The sequence below is a fragment of the Mytilus edulis genome, chromosome 8 (assembly GCF_963676685.1).
Source record: "Mytilus edulis chromosome 8, xbMytEdul2.2, whole genome shotgun sequence".
Lineage (NCBI taxonomy): Eukaryota > Metazoa > Mollusca > Bivalvia > Mytilida > Mytilidae > Mytilus > Mytilus edulis.
The window spans coordinates 5,946,529-5,964,690 of NC_092351.1; the positions used below are offsets into that span (position 1 = coordinate 5,946,529).

The window sequence follows — 18,162 nt, forward strand, 5'->3', positions numbered from 1 at the left end:
TAAAATCATTGACAATAAGAAATAGACACAAGTGTTGTAAAAGAGGGACCAAAGATACCAGAGGGACAGTCAAACTCATAATACGAAAATAAACTGACAACGCCATGGCTAAAAATGAAAAAGACACAAAGACAAACAATAGTACACATGACAAAACATAGAAAAGTAAAGAATAAGCAACACGAATCCCAACAAAAACTAGGGGTGATCTCATGTGCTCCGGAAGGGTAAGCAGATTCTGCTCCACATGTGGCATCCGTCGTGTTGCTTATGTGATAACAAATCTGTTAAAAAGTCTAATTAGGTAGGTCACATTCATGAATGGGAAGGAGATTGTAGTTACGACATAAGGAACATATCCGATATCATTTGTGAAACGGTTATTTCATAACGGTCAACCTACTCGTGGTGGCGTCCGTAACATTTATGAAGGGATGATTTCAACTTCACCATTTGGAACTCTTGGTTTAGTAGAATCCTTGTGAGCAGCAACTCTCTATCAAGAAAATCATGATAAGAAATGCAAGCACGGACGGGAATATCGTATCAATTGGGAGATATATACCTTGTATGAAGGTGTTGCTGGAACGTTTTGTTATTTGATTTTGCGATGTGATCATGGACTTTCCGAATTGATTTTCCAATGAGTTCAGTATTTTTGTGATTTTACTTTTTGCTACTTAGAAATGGAAAGTTCAAAATTGGAAAGCTGAAATCATACCTTTTGCGGTAAAGTTTTGTTTTCAATCCACCCTCATAGTCAATTTTTAAATATAAGTCAAGATTGCAAATTAGAACATACATACAAATAATAAATAACGGAACAAAATAAAATATATAATTATAACACCATAAACAATATTAATATGGAGACATTAAATTTAAACGACATGGCTCATCGATTTCTAAAAGTCGAGTTGACCGTAACTTTTTTATGACAGACCTAATAGGTTGTTTTAATCTTGGAATAAATATTCACTCAAAAGATAAGTTATTATTGTATTTTAAACAATTAAATTAAATTGGAGTTGTCAACTGATAGGATTTTATAATTAAATCAAATTGATGATCCATGTCTTTGGGAAAAAATGCCTCTCTAGTGAATAGTAAAAAAGAATAGTCAGTAAGGATAAAAACAGGCAGCTGAAAATTCTAATAATACAAAAAGCTCCGAATATAAATTCATTATATAACTAAATTTTTAAGTACTTAACTGAAAATAAGTTAAATATACACAGATGGAAACTACTACAGTTTATTGTACCAACCAAAAAGCTTTTATTACAATGGAAAATAACTAATAATTGTTTGTGTAATTTTTGTAACATAGAAGAAGACTATGCTCATTATATTTTCAATTGTTCTTTTTGACAAGATTTTAGCAACAAAAACATGAGCTCTTAAAAAAGAATAATAAAGATTTTTCAATAAAATAACAACACCTTATATTTGATTACAAAATTAAAGACAACAAGAATTATTCAATAAAATTTTTGATTACAATTCTTATTTTTGCAATATACAAGTCGTACTATGTATCTGAACAGAAAACAAAAACCAAAGACGTCTACCGAATTTTTGTTTATGAATACACAAAAAGAGTAGATGCTAATATTAATAGACATAAGACAATAAGTCCAATGTTATTTACAATTAAAAGAAACATAATCATTGAACATTTAAACATTTTTCTCTAGCAAAGTGTTTTGTAACCAAAATGTATTTCAATTAATTTAATCTGCTGATTATTCTCTGTAACAGGGTACGCCAAGAGAAGCTTGGAATCTTGGTGGTTTATGTAATATTTGATGAATAGAATGTAGTTTAAAAAAAAGATTCAGCATACACAAAAGAGAGGTTTCAATGACTGAAGAAACCATAAAATCTTGGCCATCCCTCATTCAATTATAAGATGCCTGCATATTTGTTCCCCCTACTGTTTTCTTTTTTCTTCACTTTTTTCCTCCTTATTTCTATTCATGCAATTTGATGATAAATTTAGTTCACCCTAATCATTTTGTCTAATGGAATTCAAACTATTGATCTAAGCTGAATGACCATATAAGACAGCTCCTTTTAAAACAGCAAGCCAAGCTTCTTCGGGAATGATTATTTTTATATTTCTTCCAAATCTCTCCATGACTCTGTGTTGAACGAGCTCACATTCTGAAAAACCTCCAACCATGACAATAGTTTTCAAATCACGTAACTCTGCCTGACGAAGCATAGCATCAAGATGTTCTACCAAATCTTTTATAGTATGTTTAAACAAATCTCTGAATGTATCAGGCACAATATGCATCTTTTGTTTGCTGTAGGTAACTGAATCCCGATATATTGATTGCTCTAGAGCAGTCTCCATTTTACCCCTATGGCTTTCAACTATTTCAATTAAGGCAACAGGCAATGTAATGACTACTTTGTTAGTTTGATTTATACGAATTGACTTCTTTTTAGTTTCAAATTCTCTGAATAGGTCAATAAAGTCCCCAAGTTCAGTTTTTCTTAACTCCTCCATGACTCTGGGTCCGCAGATACTTTTTAGAAAATTATGGAAAGCTTCATCTATAGATTTCCCACCCCATGGACCACCACGGGGTGGAATGACCTCCCGTACATTGCCATCTTTATTTCTTTGATGAACTGTGATATCGGCGGATCCACCTAAAAACCAATGAAATATTGTTCATAAGTCGAAAGACTTTTTAAATGTGTGAGGTGTCGACAAAAGTGAGTTTATATAGTTTTCTAAATACAAGAAAAATCCAGAAAATTTAGTTCGTATTGTACTACTAGTATATAGAAACAGTCATCTTTAAACTGGAAATGGCAAATAAAAGCAAGAACAACTAGAAAACAGGTAAAGAGAAACACGTTTTAAATAGATCTTAAAGTGGTACCTAAACACTTTCACTAAAATTAATTTGGCTCGTTTAATTTTCATAAAATTTTGACAGAGCATTTACTTTGACCCTTTGACAAAAATATATAATAAAATTTTCAAAAAATTTGAACCAACCATTTTATCAGAAAAATTACACAGGTTATATAGCAGTTTGACTGACACTAATTTTTATCATTAAGAAGCTTAATATTCCCTTAACAAAACAACGTAATTAAAACGTTAAGCTGATTATACAGGGTATCTTCCTGTAGTGTTAGGTAGCACTCCACAGTTAGAAAATAAAATAAAAAATGAGCCACAAAATGTTTTATCATCTCCTATTCCTGGATTTCTAATACATTAACCTAACTGTTTGTGTTGTACATGTGCATATGTATGTAATCAGTATATTCCATAGATTTGATTTTCAAAAGTTAAAAGAGTGAAAATTAATTCCTTTTATGTGTATTCATGGCAACATTCTGCATTTATTTACCATAAAATATTGCAAAAAGGGGGGTGGACATGTCACATATCCCCCCAAAATTTTGATCAAACTAGAATTTCAATGCCTTTGACTGATACCTTTTTAGAAACTGTTTTCATAAATCTTCCTAATGATCAAATAAAAAATGGGTGTCTTTCGCCTCATTTTTTTGTAAAATCCAATCACAAAGTTCGTGCGATAAAAAGTTGGAAAAAAACATTGCAATAATTGCCGGACCAATGTATGGTAGGGACATGCAAATACGGACTGTCATACAGAAAACAGCCTATACTACATACATTACATAATCTTGATGTACATATAAACCCAATACAAAGGCTATTTTAATACTCAGCTATCCAAAAATGAATTTTATTGCACACTAGCTCTCATATTTGAAAAATCCACAGGGGCCAAAATGCGAAACTACACACCTAACTGTGGAGTGCTACCTTAAGGTGAAATTTTTCCCCTCCTGTCTCAATTTTTATTATATTTTCTGTGTTCTACTAGCTGTTACGATGAAAATGGTACCTTAGTTTTTAAAATTGGTTCAGTAATAAAGATTTTATGAAGGTTAGCAGTTGATGTTGAAACGCGACAAAAGGTGATTTAAAAATAAATGCTGGATCATAGTGAAAAACTTCAAGTCTGTCTCATTTTTGGGGTAAATTTCTAAAACTTTTCCCATTATCTTATTTAAAATCATAAAATTACCTTCAAAGAGGACAAATTGTACAATTTTTAGGTATTTGAAAGCACTTATAGGTCAATTTTGCTGTAAATAGCATACCTAATCTTGGTTTAGAAGCTCTCAAGCAGGGTATAAATTTCTAGCAGTACTGGCATCATTAAATTTAATTAATGCCAAATTATAATATAAAATCCTGCTAAAATGTTTATTTGACTTATTCGCATTCAAAAATATAAAGCGATACATTCTGAGGACATCATATAAAGGGCAATCTTTGGTTACAATGGTGAAGCTAATTGAGTACAAATTTAAGACCGCAACATGTCTAAGTGTCAAAATGTGTATATTTGGTTGCTAAGGACAGTAAACAATAAAATAAACATAAATTGCATTCCTAGCAGATTTTTTACCTTCAGAACTAAAATAAGAACATAAAAGACTAAAGATTTGTGGTAAATTTTATCTTAAAAAGTGCATTTCTGTGCTTTCTGATGTGCCATAAGGTAGCACTCCACAGTTAGAAAATAAAATAAAAAATGAGCCACAAAATGTTTTATCATCTCCTATTCCTGGATTTCTAATACATTAACCTAACTGTTTGTGTTGTACATGTGCATATGTATGTAATCAGTATATTCCATAGATTTGATTTTCAAAAGTTAAAAGAGTGAAAATTAATTCCTTTTATGTGTATCCATGGCAACATTCTGCATTTATTTACCATAAAATATTGCAAAAAGGGGGGTGGACATGTCACATATCCCCCCAAAATTTTGATCAAACTAGAATTTCAATGCCTTTGACTGATACCTTTTTAGAAACTGTTTTTATAAATCTTCCTAATGATCAAATAAAAAATGGGTGTCTTTCGCCTCATTTTTTCGTAAAATCCAATCACAAAGTTCGTGCGATAAAAAGTTGGAAAAAAACATTGCAATAATTGCCGGACCAATGTATGGTAGGGACATGCAAATACGGACTGTCATACAGAAAACAGCCTATATTACATACATTACATAATCTTGATGTTCATATAAACCCAATACAAAGGCTATTTTAATACTCAGCTATCCAAAAATGAATTTTATTGCACACTAGCTCTCATATTTGAAAAATCCACAGGGGCCAAAATGCGAAACTACACACCTAACTGTGGAGTGCTACCTTAAGGTGAAATTTTTTCCCTCCTGCCTCAATTTTTATTATATTTTCTGTGTTCTACTAGCTGTTACGATGAAAATGGTACCTTAGTTTTTAAAATTGGTTCAGTAATAAAGATTTTATGAAGGTTAGCAGTTGATGTTGAAACGCGACAAAAGGTGATTTAAAAATAAATGCTGGATCATAGTGAAAAACTTCAAGTCTGTCTCATTTTTGGGGTAAATTTCTAAAACTTTTCCCATTATCTTATTTAAAATCATAAAATTACCTTCAAAGAGGACAAATTGTACAATTTTTAGGTATTTGAAAGCACTTATAGGTCAATTTTGCTGTAAATAGCATACCTAACCTTGGTTTAGAAGCTCTCAAGCAGGGTATAAATTTCTAGCAGTACTGGCATCATTAAATTTAATTAATGCCAAATTATAATATAAAATCCTGCTAAAAATGTTTATTTGACTTATTCGCATTCAAAAATATAAAGCGATACATTCTGAGGACATCATATAAAGGGCAATCTTTGGTTACAATGGTGAAGCTAATTGAGTACAAATTTAAGACCGCAACATGTCTAAGTGTCAAAATGTGTATATTTGGTTGCTAAGGACAGTAAACAATAAAATAAACATAAATTGCATTCCTAGCAGATTTTTTACCTTCAGAACTAAAATAAGAACATAAAAGACTAAAGATTTGTGGTAAATTTTATCTTAAAAAGTGCATTTCTGTGCTTTCTGATGTGCCATAAGGTAGCACTCCACAGTTAGAAAATAAAATAAAAAATGAGCCACAAAATGTTTTATCATCTCCTATTCCTGGATTTCTAATACATTAACCTAACTGTTTGTGTTGTACATGTGCATATGTATGTAATCAGTATATTCCATAGATTTGATTTTCAAAAGTTAAAAGAGTGAAAATTAATTCCTTTTATGTGTATCCATGGCAACATTCTGCATTTATTTACCATACAATATTGCAAAAAGGGGGGTGGACATGTCACATATCCCCCCAAAATTTTGATCAAACTAGAATTTCAATGCCTTTGACTGATACCTTTTTAGAAACTGTTTTCATAAATCTAATGATCAAATAAAAAATGGGTGTCTTTCGCCTCATTTTTTCGTAAAATCCAATCACAAAGTTCGTGCGATAAAAAGTTGGAAAAAAACATTGCAATAATTGCCGGACCAATGTATGGTAGGGACATGCAAATACGGACTGTCATACAGAAAACAGCCTATATTACATACATTACATAATCTTGATGTTCATATAAACCCAATACAAAGGCTATTTTAATACTCAGCTGTCCAAAAATGAATTTTATTGCACACTAGCTCTCATATTTGAAAAATCCACAGGGGCCAAAATGCGAAACTACACACCTAACTGTGGAGTGCTACCTTAGGTACCACCTTAAGAGTCCCGATACCCGAATGCTTTAAAACAGTACGTGTAAGATGTATATATTAAAGTAAAATAATTATGTAATAAGACTAAGAATGATAGACCTCAATACAATAAGTAAATCCTGACCTGTTGTGTTGAATACTTAGTGCTAAACACTTTCCAAAGACTCAAACTCGATCATACATGATTGCAATTATCAAATGCAATGAACATTTTATCGGTAAAAAACAAATGTGTGCTACAGATCTTCTGAACGATTATTGACGAATACCAACCAAAAAATAATATTAATTTGTTGAAAGTAGTCATCGGTTATGCTTTGCCTCGACAATTTAAAGATAAATAAACATCACCACTCTTGAATTACGTTAACTAGTCTGAATATTCATTCCTACACATTTGGATAATTAACTTCATTTATTACCAAAAGAATATTTGCTAGCCCATGGCGGAGGAAAGTGTTTTATTTGAAAACTTAATTTGTTTAAGTAGTTGTATCCCTGAAATGTATGTTTTTGTTGCAAAATACTTTACATCTTTGATTTGTATGGGACACTTGCTTTTTTTTAATTTCCGAAAAGTTCAATTCATATAATCCGGCAGTTCACTTCCGTAAAATTATATGAATTTCGTTATTTTATTTTCTCCCAAACTTTAAAGTTTATGGAGGTCTCCATTTATTCTCTCCTAAAATTGCGTCATCCTTTCTCAGCTGTACATTTCATCATTTGTCATTATTTCTATTAGATATTTTGAATCAAAAAAAGGTAAAAGTACGTATATTTTCAAACATTTCTAGCCGTGAGTGAAATTGGGTCTCAGTGGATCTGTCAAATTTTTACCGTAAAACTTTGTGACGGCAAGGTATTTGGTTGCATTTTTCTATGTTCAAAGTTGGATTGAAATAATGCGCACTGTAACCTAACGTGCAGAGACATTATCATTATAGAAGGACATTTCTGAGATTAGGGGTCTGGAGAAGCTAAACATACATTTTCTTAAGAACAACAAAACAGATGACAGGAGGATTTGGTCCAAAGACAAGATAGATAGGTTGTTCATGCAGGTATATATTTGAAAAGAAAGGGAATTATATAAGATTTTTGTTCTTCCCTCGCCGGGATTCGAACCCATGCTACTGAGATATCGTGACACCAAATCGCCTGCACTGTAGCCGTTCCGCTAGACCACACGACCGCCTGGGCTTCACTATATATGCGCCGGTTGATTTTGTAGGCACTTTATATATATACATATATGTTGATGGCTTTTGATAAACCACACATTGGTACAATTCTTTAGTGTAAATTCCTGCCATATTTATTTAGAACATAGAAATCAAATTTTCCATTAACAAAAATTTCATTCTAATCCCATTATATAGCATTAGCTTTTTGATAGCTAGCCAAATAGCAGCATTTCTGTGTTCACTTGAATTAACATTAAAAATTAGAAGATTTTATATAAAAAAGAGACGAAAGATACTAGAGGGACAGTCAAACTCATAGATTGAAAATTAAACAACCTAAGTGTGCGCGCTCACATATCCCACGCCCCACATTGTAACTGGACAAATTAAAGAACCTTAGTGAGCGCGCTCAAGGGACGTAACTCCTAGAAAAAAATTTAATCATAATTTCCTGTCACTATGCACATCAACGTAGTATGTCTTTATTATATACAAAGTTTCATGAAATTCTGGTGTGTGGTTTCAGAGAAGTTGCTATGACAAACTGGTGCAGTAGTTAGTTGAAGCAAATAAGTTAAAAGGGGAGTAACTCCTACTAAAAAATTGAATCGTAATTTTCTGTTGATATGCACATCTGCATAGTATGATCTAATTATCTGAAAAGGTTTCATAAAATTCTGCTGTGTGGTTTAAGAGAAGTTGCGATGGCAAGAAATAGGACTGACGGACAGACAGACAGACAGACAGACAGACAGACAGACAGACGGGTCAAAAACATCATACCCATCTGCAACTTCGTTGGGTGGGGAATAATAAACTAACAACGCCATGGCTAAAAATAACTAGAGGCTCTAAAGAGCCTGTGTCGCTAACTTTGGTCTATGTGCATATTACACAAAGGACACAGAAGGATTTATGACAAAATTGTGTTTTTATGTTGGTGATGCGTTTGTAGATCTTACTTTACTGAACAAACTTGCTGCTTTCAATTATATTTACCTATAATAAACTTGGCCCAGAAGTGACAGTGGAAAATATTTTGTAAAAATTTAAAAAATTTACAAACTTTTTTTTTTATAAAAATTGTTAAAAATTGACTATAAAGAGCAATAACTCCTTAATGGGTTTAAGATTGTTCATAGGATTCTACCATGTACAGATGGGTGCAGTCCTAACCTTGACAAAAGTTAACTTAGAGTTAACTTGTTGACTGCTTTCTAAGTTAACTTGAGAATTTTTAAGCAGTCAAGCAAGTTAACTTCGTCGTAGGTGGACCAGACCTACGGTCTGCTTTTGTAGGACTGCTGCAGACCTACAGATCGACAAGTCTGCTCCAAACCAGACCTGTGGACAAGTCTGCTTTTGACCAGTCCTGAGGATAGGTCTGCCCCAGACCAGACCTGTGGACAAGTCTGCTTTTGACTAGTCCTGAGAACAGGTCTGCATCAGACCAGACCTGTGGACAGGTCTGCTCCTGACCAGACCTGGGGACAGGTCTGCTTTTGACCAGACCTGTGGACAAGTCTGCTATTGACCAGACCTGAGGACAGGTCTGCTTATGACAGTTTATCGTTATAAGAGTTTTCATATCAGACTTGAACTTTAATTAAAATACGTAAACAACATTCGCATTGTTTTTCCACAGATATCATTTATTATTTACTCGCTAGACTTTACTAGATATTATACAAATTCTCTTTTTTTTTATTTGATATACATGTATTCTTAAATGAATAGAAAAAATGCCTATACAATCACATAGAGTGGTTTTTTTTTATTAGAAGGCGGATAGAAAGGTTGTCCAACGCTTCGGAGCAATATTCACGGGATATCAACAACATTGTCGACGTTGCTTCGTTCCCCGTATTTTACCTGTCCCTTCCTTAATTTTACTTTATGCATAAATTTGTACATGCATGGATATTTCATTGTTATTCAACTTGTTTGCATTGGATTAACTATTCTATTTTCCGCAGAATATTCTAACAGAAATTGTACAGTGTCCGTAAGCATACGGTGTGGTAAAACTATCAACAATCTCGTCAAATTCGTCAGATTGATCAAGAGATTTGTCTTTGCCGATTAATTGAGATATGGGATGTCCCAGAATTATACTCAATACACACTTTAATGAAATAGTTGCCACTTGAGGTTTGACTATAAGCAAAATCAATCAACCGACATAATAGATAAACAGTATACTATTCCCAGAAGAGAACCTTTTTTTTTTATTAAATCATTGTAATTATAACTAGCTATAGGGTAGTATTTACAAATGAATACACCTTAATATTGCTATTTGTCCGCCATTGCTGGATATCACACAGGTTCCCGTAAAATTTGGATGTCATCAAACAATTTATCTGACGCCACAATTGAAAAGTGATTGTTGTATGCTTCAACGTAGGAAGGCGTCCAAGAAAAAAATAAAAATAGCCTTGCCAGACGTCATAATTATTTGGACAATAATCAGACATGTCAGTGTTGGTACTTTGATGATGCGGCATAATAGTTTTGTTTTACACACCATCATGAACTACTATATATATATGTAGTGACTGTTATTTTGAATAAAGAGATGAAATGCTGACTTTCTCATGTTATGCAGAATTTTTGTTGGATTTATATAGTTTACCAATATTATTGATTACATGTACATTTATGGTCCTACTAAAAACTCCTGATATCAAAAACATTGCTGATCAACTATGCAGGTATATAGATTTACAATTTAAAGTTCACATATGGTCAGTTTTGGTCGATGCAGTCAAATACTTTTGTTTTAAATCAGCATGGAGGTATCAAAACTACTGAAATTTTGTAACATATTTCAATATTTTGAGTAAAAGGAGGACATGCTGGTATCTTAAATTTATGCGAACAAAACTTTGTTGTTATTATATTGCAATATTGCTGTTGATTATAATTATACATTGAATCCCAACATTAAAAATATGGCTGATTAACTATGCTGGTATATAGATTTACAATTTAAAGTTCACATATGGTCAGTTTTGGTCAATGCGGTCAAATAATTTTGTTGTACAAGTAAGCTTGAGGTATGAAAACTACTGAAAATTTGTTACGTATCAGTATTTTGAGTAAAAAGAGGACATGCTGGCACCCTAAATTTATGCGAATAAAATTTTTTTCTTATTATATTGGAATATTGCTGTTCATTGTATTATACATTGATTCCTGACATAAAAAATATGGCTGATTTACTATGCGGGTATATAGATTTACAAATTAAAGTGCACATATGGTCAGTTTTGGTCAATGCGGTCAAATAATTTTGTTGTACAAGTAAGCTTGAGGTATGGAAACTACTGAAAATTTGTTACGTGTCAGTATTTTTATTTTGAGTAAAAAGATGACATGCTGGCACCTCACCCTAAATTTATGCGAACAAAAATTTGTTCTTATTATATTGGAATATTGCTGTTCATTGTATTATACATTGAATCCTGAGATAAAAAATATGGCTGATTTACTATGCGGGTATATAGATTTACAAATTAAAGTGCACATTTGGTCAATGCGGTCAAAAAATGTTGTTGTACAAGTCAGCATGAGGTATCAAAACTACTGAAATTTTGTAACGTATCAGTATTTTGAGTAAAAAGAGGACATGCTGGCACCCTAAATTTATGTGAACAAAAATTTGTTCTTATTATATTGGAATATTGCTGTCCATTGTATTACACATTGAATCCTGACATAAAAAATATGGCTGATTTACTATGCGGGTATATAGATTTACAAATTAAAGTGCACATATGGTCAGTTTTGGTCAATGCGATCAAATAATTTTGTTGTACAAGTAAGTTTAAGGTATCAAAACTACTGAAATTTTGTTACGTATCAGTATTTTGAGTAAAAAGAGAACATGCTGGCACCCCAAATTTATGTGAACAAAAAGTTGTTCTTATTATATTGGAATATTGCTGTTCATTGTATTATTCATTGAATCCTGACATAAAAAATATGGCTGATTTACTATGCGGGTATATAGATTTACAAATTAAAGTGCACATATGGTCAGTTTTGGTCAATGCGATCAAATAATTTGTTGTACAAGTAAGCTTGAGGTATCAAAACTACTGAAATTTTGTTACGTATCAGTATTTTGAGTAAAAAGAGAACATGCTGGCACCCCAAATTTATGTGAACAAAAAGTTGTTCTTATTATATTGGAATATTGCTGTTCATTGTATTATTCATTGAATCCTGACATAAAAAATATGGCTGATTTACTATGCGGGTATATAGATTTACAAATTAAAGTGCACATATGGTCAGTTTTGGTCAATGCGATCAAATAATTTTGTTGTACAAGTAAGCTTGAGGTATCAAAACTACTGAAATTTTGTTACGTATCAGTATTTTGAGTAAAAAGAGAACATGCTGGCACCCTAAATTTATGCGAACAAGAATTTGTTCTTATGATATTGCAATATTGCTATCCATTGTATCATACATTGAATCCTGACATAAAAAATATGGCTGATTTACTATGCGGGTATATAGATTTACAAATTAAAGTGCACATATAATCAGTTTTGGTCAATGCGGTCAAATAATTTTGTTGCACAAGTAAGCTTGAGGTATGAAAACTACTGAAAATTTGTTACGTATCAGTATTTTGAGTAAAAAGAGGACATGCTGGCACCCTAAATTTATGTGAACAAACATTTGTTCTTATTATATTGGAATATTGCTGTCCATTGTATTACACATTGAATCCTGACATAAAAAATATGGCTGATTTACTATGCGGGTATATAGATTTACAAATTAAAGTGCACATATGGTCAGTTTTGGTCAATGAGATCAAATAATTGTGTTGTACAAGTAAGCTTGAGGTATCAAAACTACTGAAATTTTGTTACGTATCAGTATTTTGAGTAAAAAGAGAACATGCTGGCACCCTAAATTTATGCGAACAAGAATTTGTTCTTATGATATTGCAATATTGCTATCCATTGTATCATACATTGAATTCTGACATAAAAAATATGGCTGATTTACTATGCGGGTATATAGATTTACAAATTAAAGTGCACATTTGGTCAATGCGGTCAAAAGATTTTGTTGTACAAGTTAGCATGAGGTATCAAAACTACTGAAATTTTGTTACGTATCAGTATTTTGAGTAAAAAGAAGACATGCTGGCACCCTAAATTTATGTGAACAAACATTTGTTCTTATTATATTGGAATATTGCTGTTCATTGTATTACACATTGAATCCTGATATAAAAAATATGGCTGATTTACTATGCGGGTATATAGATTTACAAATTAAAGTGCACATATGGTCAGTTTTGGTCAATGCGGTCAAATAATTTTGTTGTACAAGTAAGCTTAAGGTATGAAAACTACTGAAAATTTGTTACGTATCAGTATTTTGAGTAAAAAGAGGACATGCTGGCACCCTAAATTTATGTGAACAAACATTTGTTCTTATTATATTGGAATATTGCTGTTCATTGTATTATTCATTGAATCCTGACATAAAAAATATGGCTGATTTACTATGTGGGTATATAGATTTACAAATTAAAGTGCACATATGGTCAGTTTTGGTCAATGCGATCAAAAAATTTTGTTGTACAAGTAAGCTTGAGGTATCAAAACTACTGAAATTTTGTTACGTATCAGTATTTTGAGTAAAAAGAGAACATGCTGGCACCCTAAATTTATGCGAACAAGAATTTGTTCTTATGATATTGCAATATTGCTATCCATTGTATCATACATTGAATCCTGACATAAAAAATATGGCTGATTTACTATGCGGGTATATAGATTTACAAATTAATGTGCACATTTGGTCAATGCGGTCAAAAGATTTTGTTGTACAAGTTAGCATGAGGTATCAAAACTACTGAAATTTTGTTACGTATCAGTATTTTGAGTAAAAAGAAGACATGCTGGCACCCTAAATTTATGTGAACAAAAATTTGTTCTTATTATATTGGAATATTGCTGTCCATTGTATTACACATTGAATCCTGATATAAAAAATATGGCTGATTTACTATGCGGGTATATAGATTTACAAATTAAAGTTCACATATGGTCAGTTTTGGTCAATGCGGTCAAATAATTTTGTTGTACAAGTAAGCTTAAGGTATGAAAACTACTGAAAATTTGTTACGTATCAGTATTTTGAGTAAAAAGAGGACATGCTGGCACCCTAAATTTATGTGAACAAACATTTGTTCTTATTATATTGGAATATTGCTGTTCATTGTATTATTCATTGAATCCTGACATAAAAAATATGGCTGATTTACTATGTGGGTATATAGATTTACAAATTAAAGTGCACATATGGTCAGTTTTGGTCAATGCGATCAAAAAATTTTGTTGTACAAGTAAGGGACGACATCAAAAGTTCAATGAAGGATAAAAAACTTAATTCACATAGTTTTTTCACTGACCCCCCCCCCCCCCACCCCCCTCTTAACTTAATTTGGAAAAATTGATTGACCCATATGGATATATCAGTCATTTCAAAATAAAGTACATATTCGGAATCTGAACTTTTCCAAAAAAAAAGTTAAAATAAATGCAAATTAATTTAAAAAACCAATAGCATATTGATTTGTTAATATTTTTTTCAAATATGCAATCTTACCAACACTTGAGAAAATTTTATTTTAAAATTGTGTGCCAACTTGTGTCAGATTTTGTCCATCCTGTTACTTTTTTAACTGATAGCAAAAGTGATAATAGAAAAGAAAATATCCAATGAAAAGTGTGGCTCACATTTGCATAGCAGTGTTCATTTGAAATCACATTTACATTTTTCATTTATGTAGATTACCCAAAAAAAATCTGCAGATAGTCGTAGTTCAGGAAAATCATCACATTTCTTATTTTTCAAACACTCTTAAAAAAATATTGTGGAGACAGTGGCATTGAAAATTTACTATTATGTCCCTTTTCAATTATACTAACTGGAAACTTAGTCAAAAGATCAGTTATGTTGATTGTAAAAATTATTTTACACATTGTTTGGGGTAACAGGAACGAACAAAGGCAGTAACAGGGAGGACAAAGTGGTAACAGTAGAGACAAAACATAATTTGGGTCACGAAAATCAATAACAAAAAACTGGATTTTGAATTTCATAGGGATACGAACGGGAGATATAAGTATCTAAACATTATACACGAACTATTTATACGTGTATCAACCCTGTCCGGGTCAAACAACCAAAACAAAACAAAAACAAGAGAAAAATTGGTATTGGTGTTTTTTTTGTTTTTTTTTCGCTAAGTATGAAGTAAGATTTGGTTGCCGCAAGTCGTAAAAATCAGTACATAAGATGACATGCCTTTCTGTGAACTACCGCTTTTAAGACCAAGTTCAGCATGTTGGTTCTTATTTATTTATCATATTCTCTTCCTGATTATGCCTTTAAGTGTCCACTGGAGGCTAACCAATCACCAGAACAACCACCCATCGTACCGTCTTAGAGAAGGTTGAAGATATAGGCGTAAAAAGCAAAACTAATTTCATATGTTTAAAAACATGAGGACAATTTAAAGAACACAACAATACAACTGAACGAAAATTCAAATTATTTTTTCTTATTGTCAATGATTCTGATATACATGTATCTAGTTTTTGACACATTTTAACACTGAAGGCTTGTCATTCTTGGATTTTTGGATCATCTCCATAAGTTCACGAAGAGGTTCTGATTTTATTTGGATTCGGAATGATAGCCAATATTCTGGAAGTTGTAGCAGCGTCTCTCAATGGTTTTGGCAAAGAAAATCACGGAGGCTTCCAAAAAAAAAGGGGGGGTATGTCATTATAAAAATTATTAAAATGAATAATACACACAGATTTGCCGCTGGTGTGAGTATTTATATTTGGAATGGCAAATATATCAATGACCTGCAACTTTAAGAAGGCAATAAATCAATGGGTAGAAATTCTTATATCAATTAATGGGTCGACTCATACGTACATGATGTGCACCTACTGTAGACTAAAATTGGTGTTCTAATAATATTTGTATCTCCTTATATCATCTCATTTAAGTATGATAGTTGTAGCTGTGAAATATCATGTGACGGAGAAGAGATTTTCATTGTTATTTTATGAATAGGGCAGGGGAGTTCAACCCACAACCGGAGGTATAATATACCCACATTTATATGTTGTTCACCCCCCCTTTTTTTTAAATAAAAGAAATTCTTTTGTGTCATGAGTGTTGCTGTCGTCTCGCAAGGTTTATATCTCTATTTGCCTGTAACGAGAAAGTATCATGTCTCTAAGAAACCAGTACAAAAGTTGCATGGCAAAATATGATAATGATAGTTTTACAACCCAAGCAGAACAAAATAACACATCAAGGAACAAAATGAACCAAATTAAGTTCAGGTACTAAAGAAAACACTTAAGTACAAATCGCAAAGTGTAAAGCATTCAGAGTATTGAAAAGAAACAATGCGTATTCTATATGACACGCTTGAATAATAGCTACATACAGTAATATCGGCAACTGAATTCTAAATAATAATTGCACAATTAATAATTTTGTCCATCCTGTTACCAGTCAAGGTAGCACTTGACCTCTTCTAGAAATACCTCAATACAAATGTACATTTTACCGTACGGTAATAAATATGTGTAACAATTTATTTGCGATAATGTAAGAGGCATTTTGAGTTTTCTTACAAAGTATGTCTATCCTGTTACCATTTTTGTCCCTCCTGTTACCGCTGTCTTTGTAACAGGAAGGACAGTAACAGGATGGAAAAATTGGTACATAACTTAAATTGGTTTTAAAATAGTCGCTCCCTAATAATTGATGTAGTGTTTTTATACTTCCGGCCCATGCCTAAGTTACGGTAACAAGCGTTTCATTAGTCTTATGCAATTAAAAATTATCTATCAACTGGTAACATTAAAGACATTATAAAAAGGTACGCATACATCAATACCTACCGATCTTTTGATTCTGATGACCAAAATCTTTCCACATAAAAAATTTCACCATGTCGTTACGTCCTCTATCCACGCCTACGACGTCACCATAAAAAACCGCCGTTATTTGAGGGAGAAAGTAGTTTTATTCCGTAAACAAATAAATAGTAACAGGAAGGACAAATATTGATGAACAGACATTCCAGTGACTGTGGAATAAAAGTTGTCATGATTTGAAACATGGAAAGTTCTTTATTTTTAATTATGATGTTACTAAATGAAGAAAAATCATTCTGTTTACCTTTAAATGCAGTTTTATGTACAGAAAATTTGAATGCAAATGTTATTTATCAAAAATGAACGCATGGAAATTGGCGAATTTTCATACTTCAACGAATATAAAAAAAAATATGAAACTCTTCGCACACTAATATTTGCATGTACTATCTTGCACAATATGTAAACTGTTATGTTAAATTGAAAAAATATGCCAAACTTACAAATAAAACAGACAATAGACAATAACCGAAAAATGTACATTTTTTTGAAATGACTGATATGTAAAAATCAATGTCAGATAACCAAATCTTGCAGCCGTTCAACCCCCCCACCCCCAAACTATTTGAATTAAGTTTTTTATCTTACATTGATCTTTTGATGTCATCCCTAAGCTTGAGGTATCAAAACTACTGAAATTTTGTTACGTATCAGTATTTTGAGTAAAAAGAGAACATGCTGGCACCCTAAAATTATGCGAACAAGAATTTGTTCTTATGATATTGCAATATTGCTATCCATTGTATCATACATTGAATCCTGACATAAAAAATATGGCTGATTTACTATGCGGGTATATAGATTTACAAATTAATGTGCACATATGGTCAGTTTTGGTCAATGCGATCAAATAATTTTTATGTACAAATCAGCATGAGGTATCAAAACTACTGAAATTTTGTTACGTATCAATGTTTTGAATAAAAGGAGGACATGCTGGCACCCGAAATTTATACATGCGAACAAAAATTTGTAGTTATGTGTGTAAATGAAATAAACTATTGCAGATTGTGACTGCATAGTTCAAGGATGTATTACTAACAAGGACGTATACAACTAACATCAAATAAACTTCTTTCTAAAGATTTACATAATAAAATGCAAATATGGTTGAATTTGATAGGTATTGGAATATATATATTTAGTGCCCGTTATCATTGTAACCAAGATTGTTTTTATAAATGATAGATTGTCAGATCACAGATAAATTTGTGTTACAAGCAAGTTTTATGCGTACTTAATTTCAACTAATTCATTTTGTATTTAATACTGTTTATAAAACGGAAGTATTAATTTTACTTTATTTTCGATGTTTACACTACAAAA

At 31.9% G+C, this 18,162-nt stretch overlaps 1 protein-coding gene across 1 annotated transcript in view; it reads right to left on the reverse strand.

Annotated features, from left to right (window-relative positions):
- Nucleotides 1–327: 327 nt before the first annotated feature.
- LOC139484676 (heat shock 70 kDa protein 12A-like) overlaps nucleotides 328–18,162 on the reverse strand; it is a 50,676-nt gene continuing 32,841 nt past the window's right edge. Inside the window, exon 6 of the mRNA XM_071268536.1 lies at nucleotides 328–2,664. Within this exon, the coding sequence (XP_071124637.1) occupies nucleotides 2,045–2,664 (620 nt within the window). The 3' untranslated portion in view covers nucleotides 328–2,044. The remainder of the gene's footprint in view (nucleotides 2,665–18,162) is intronic.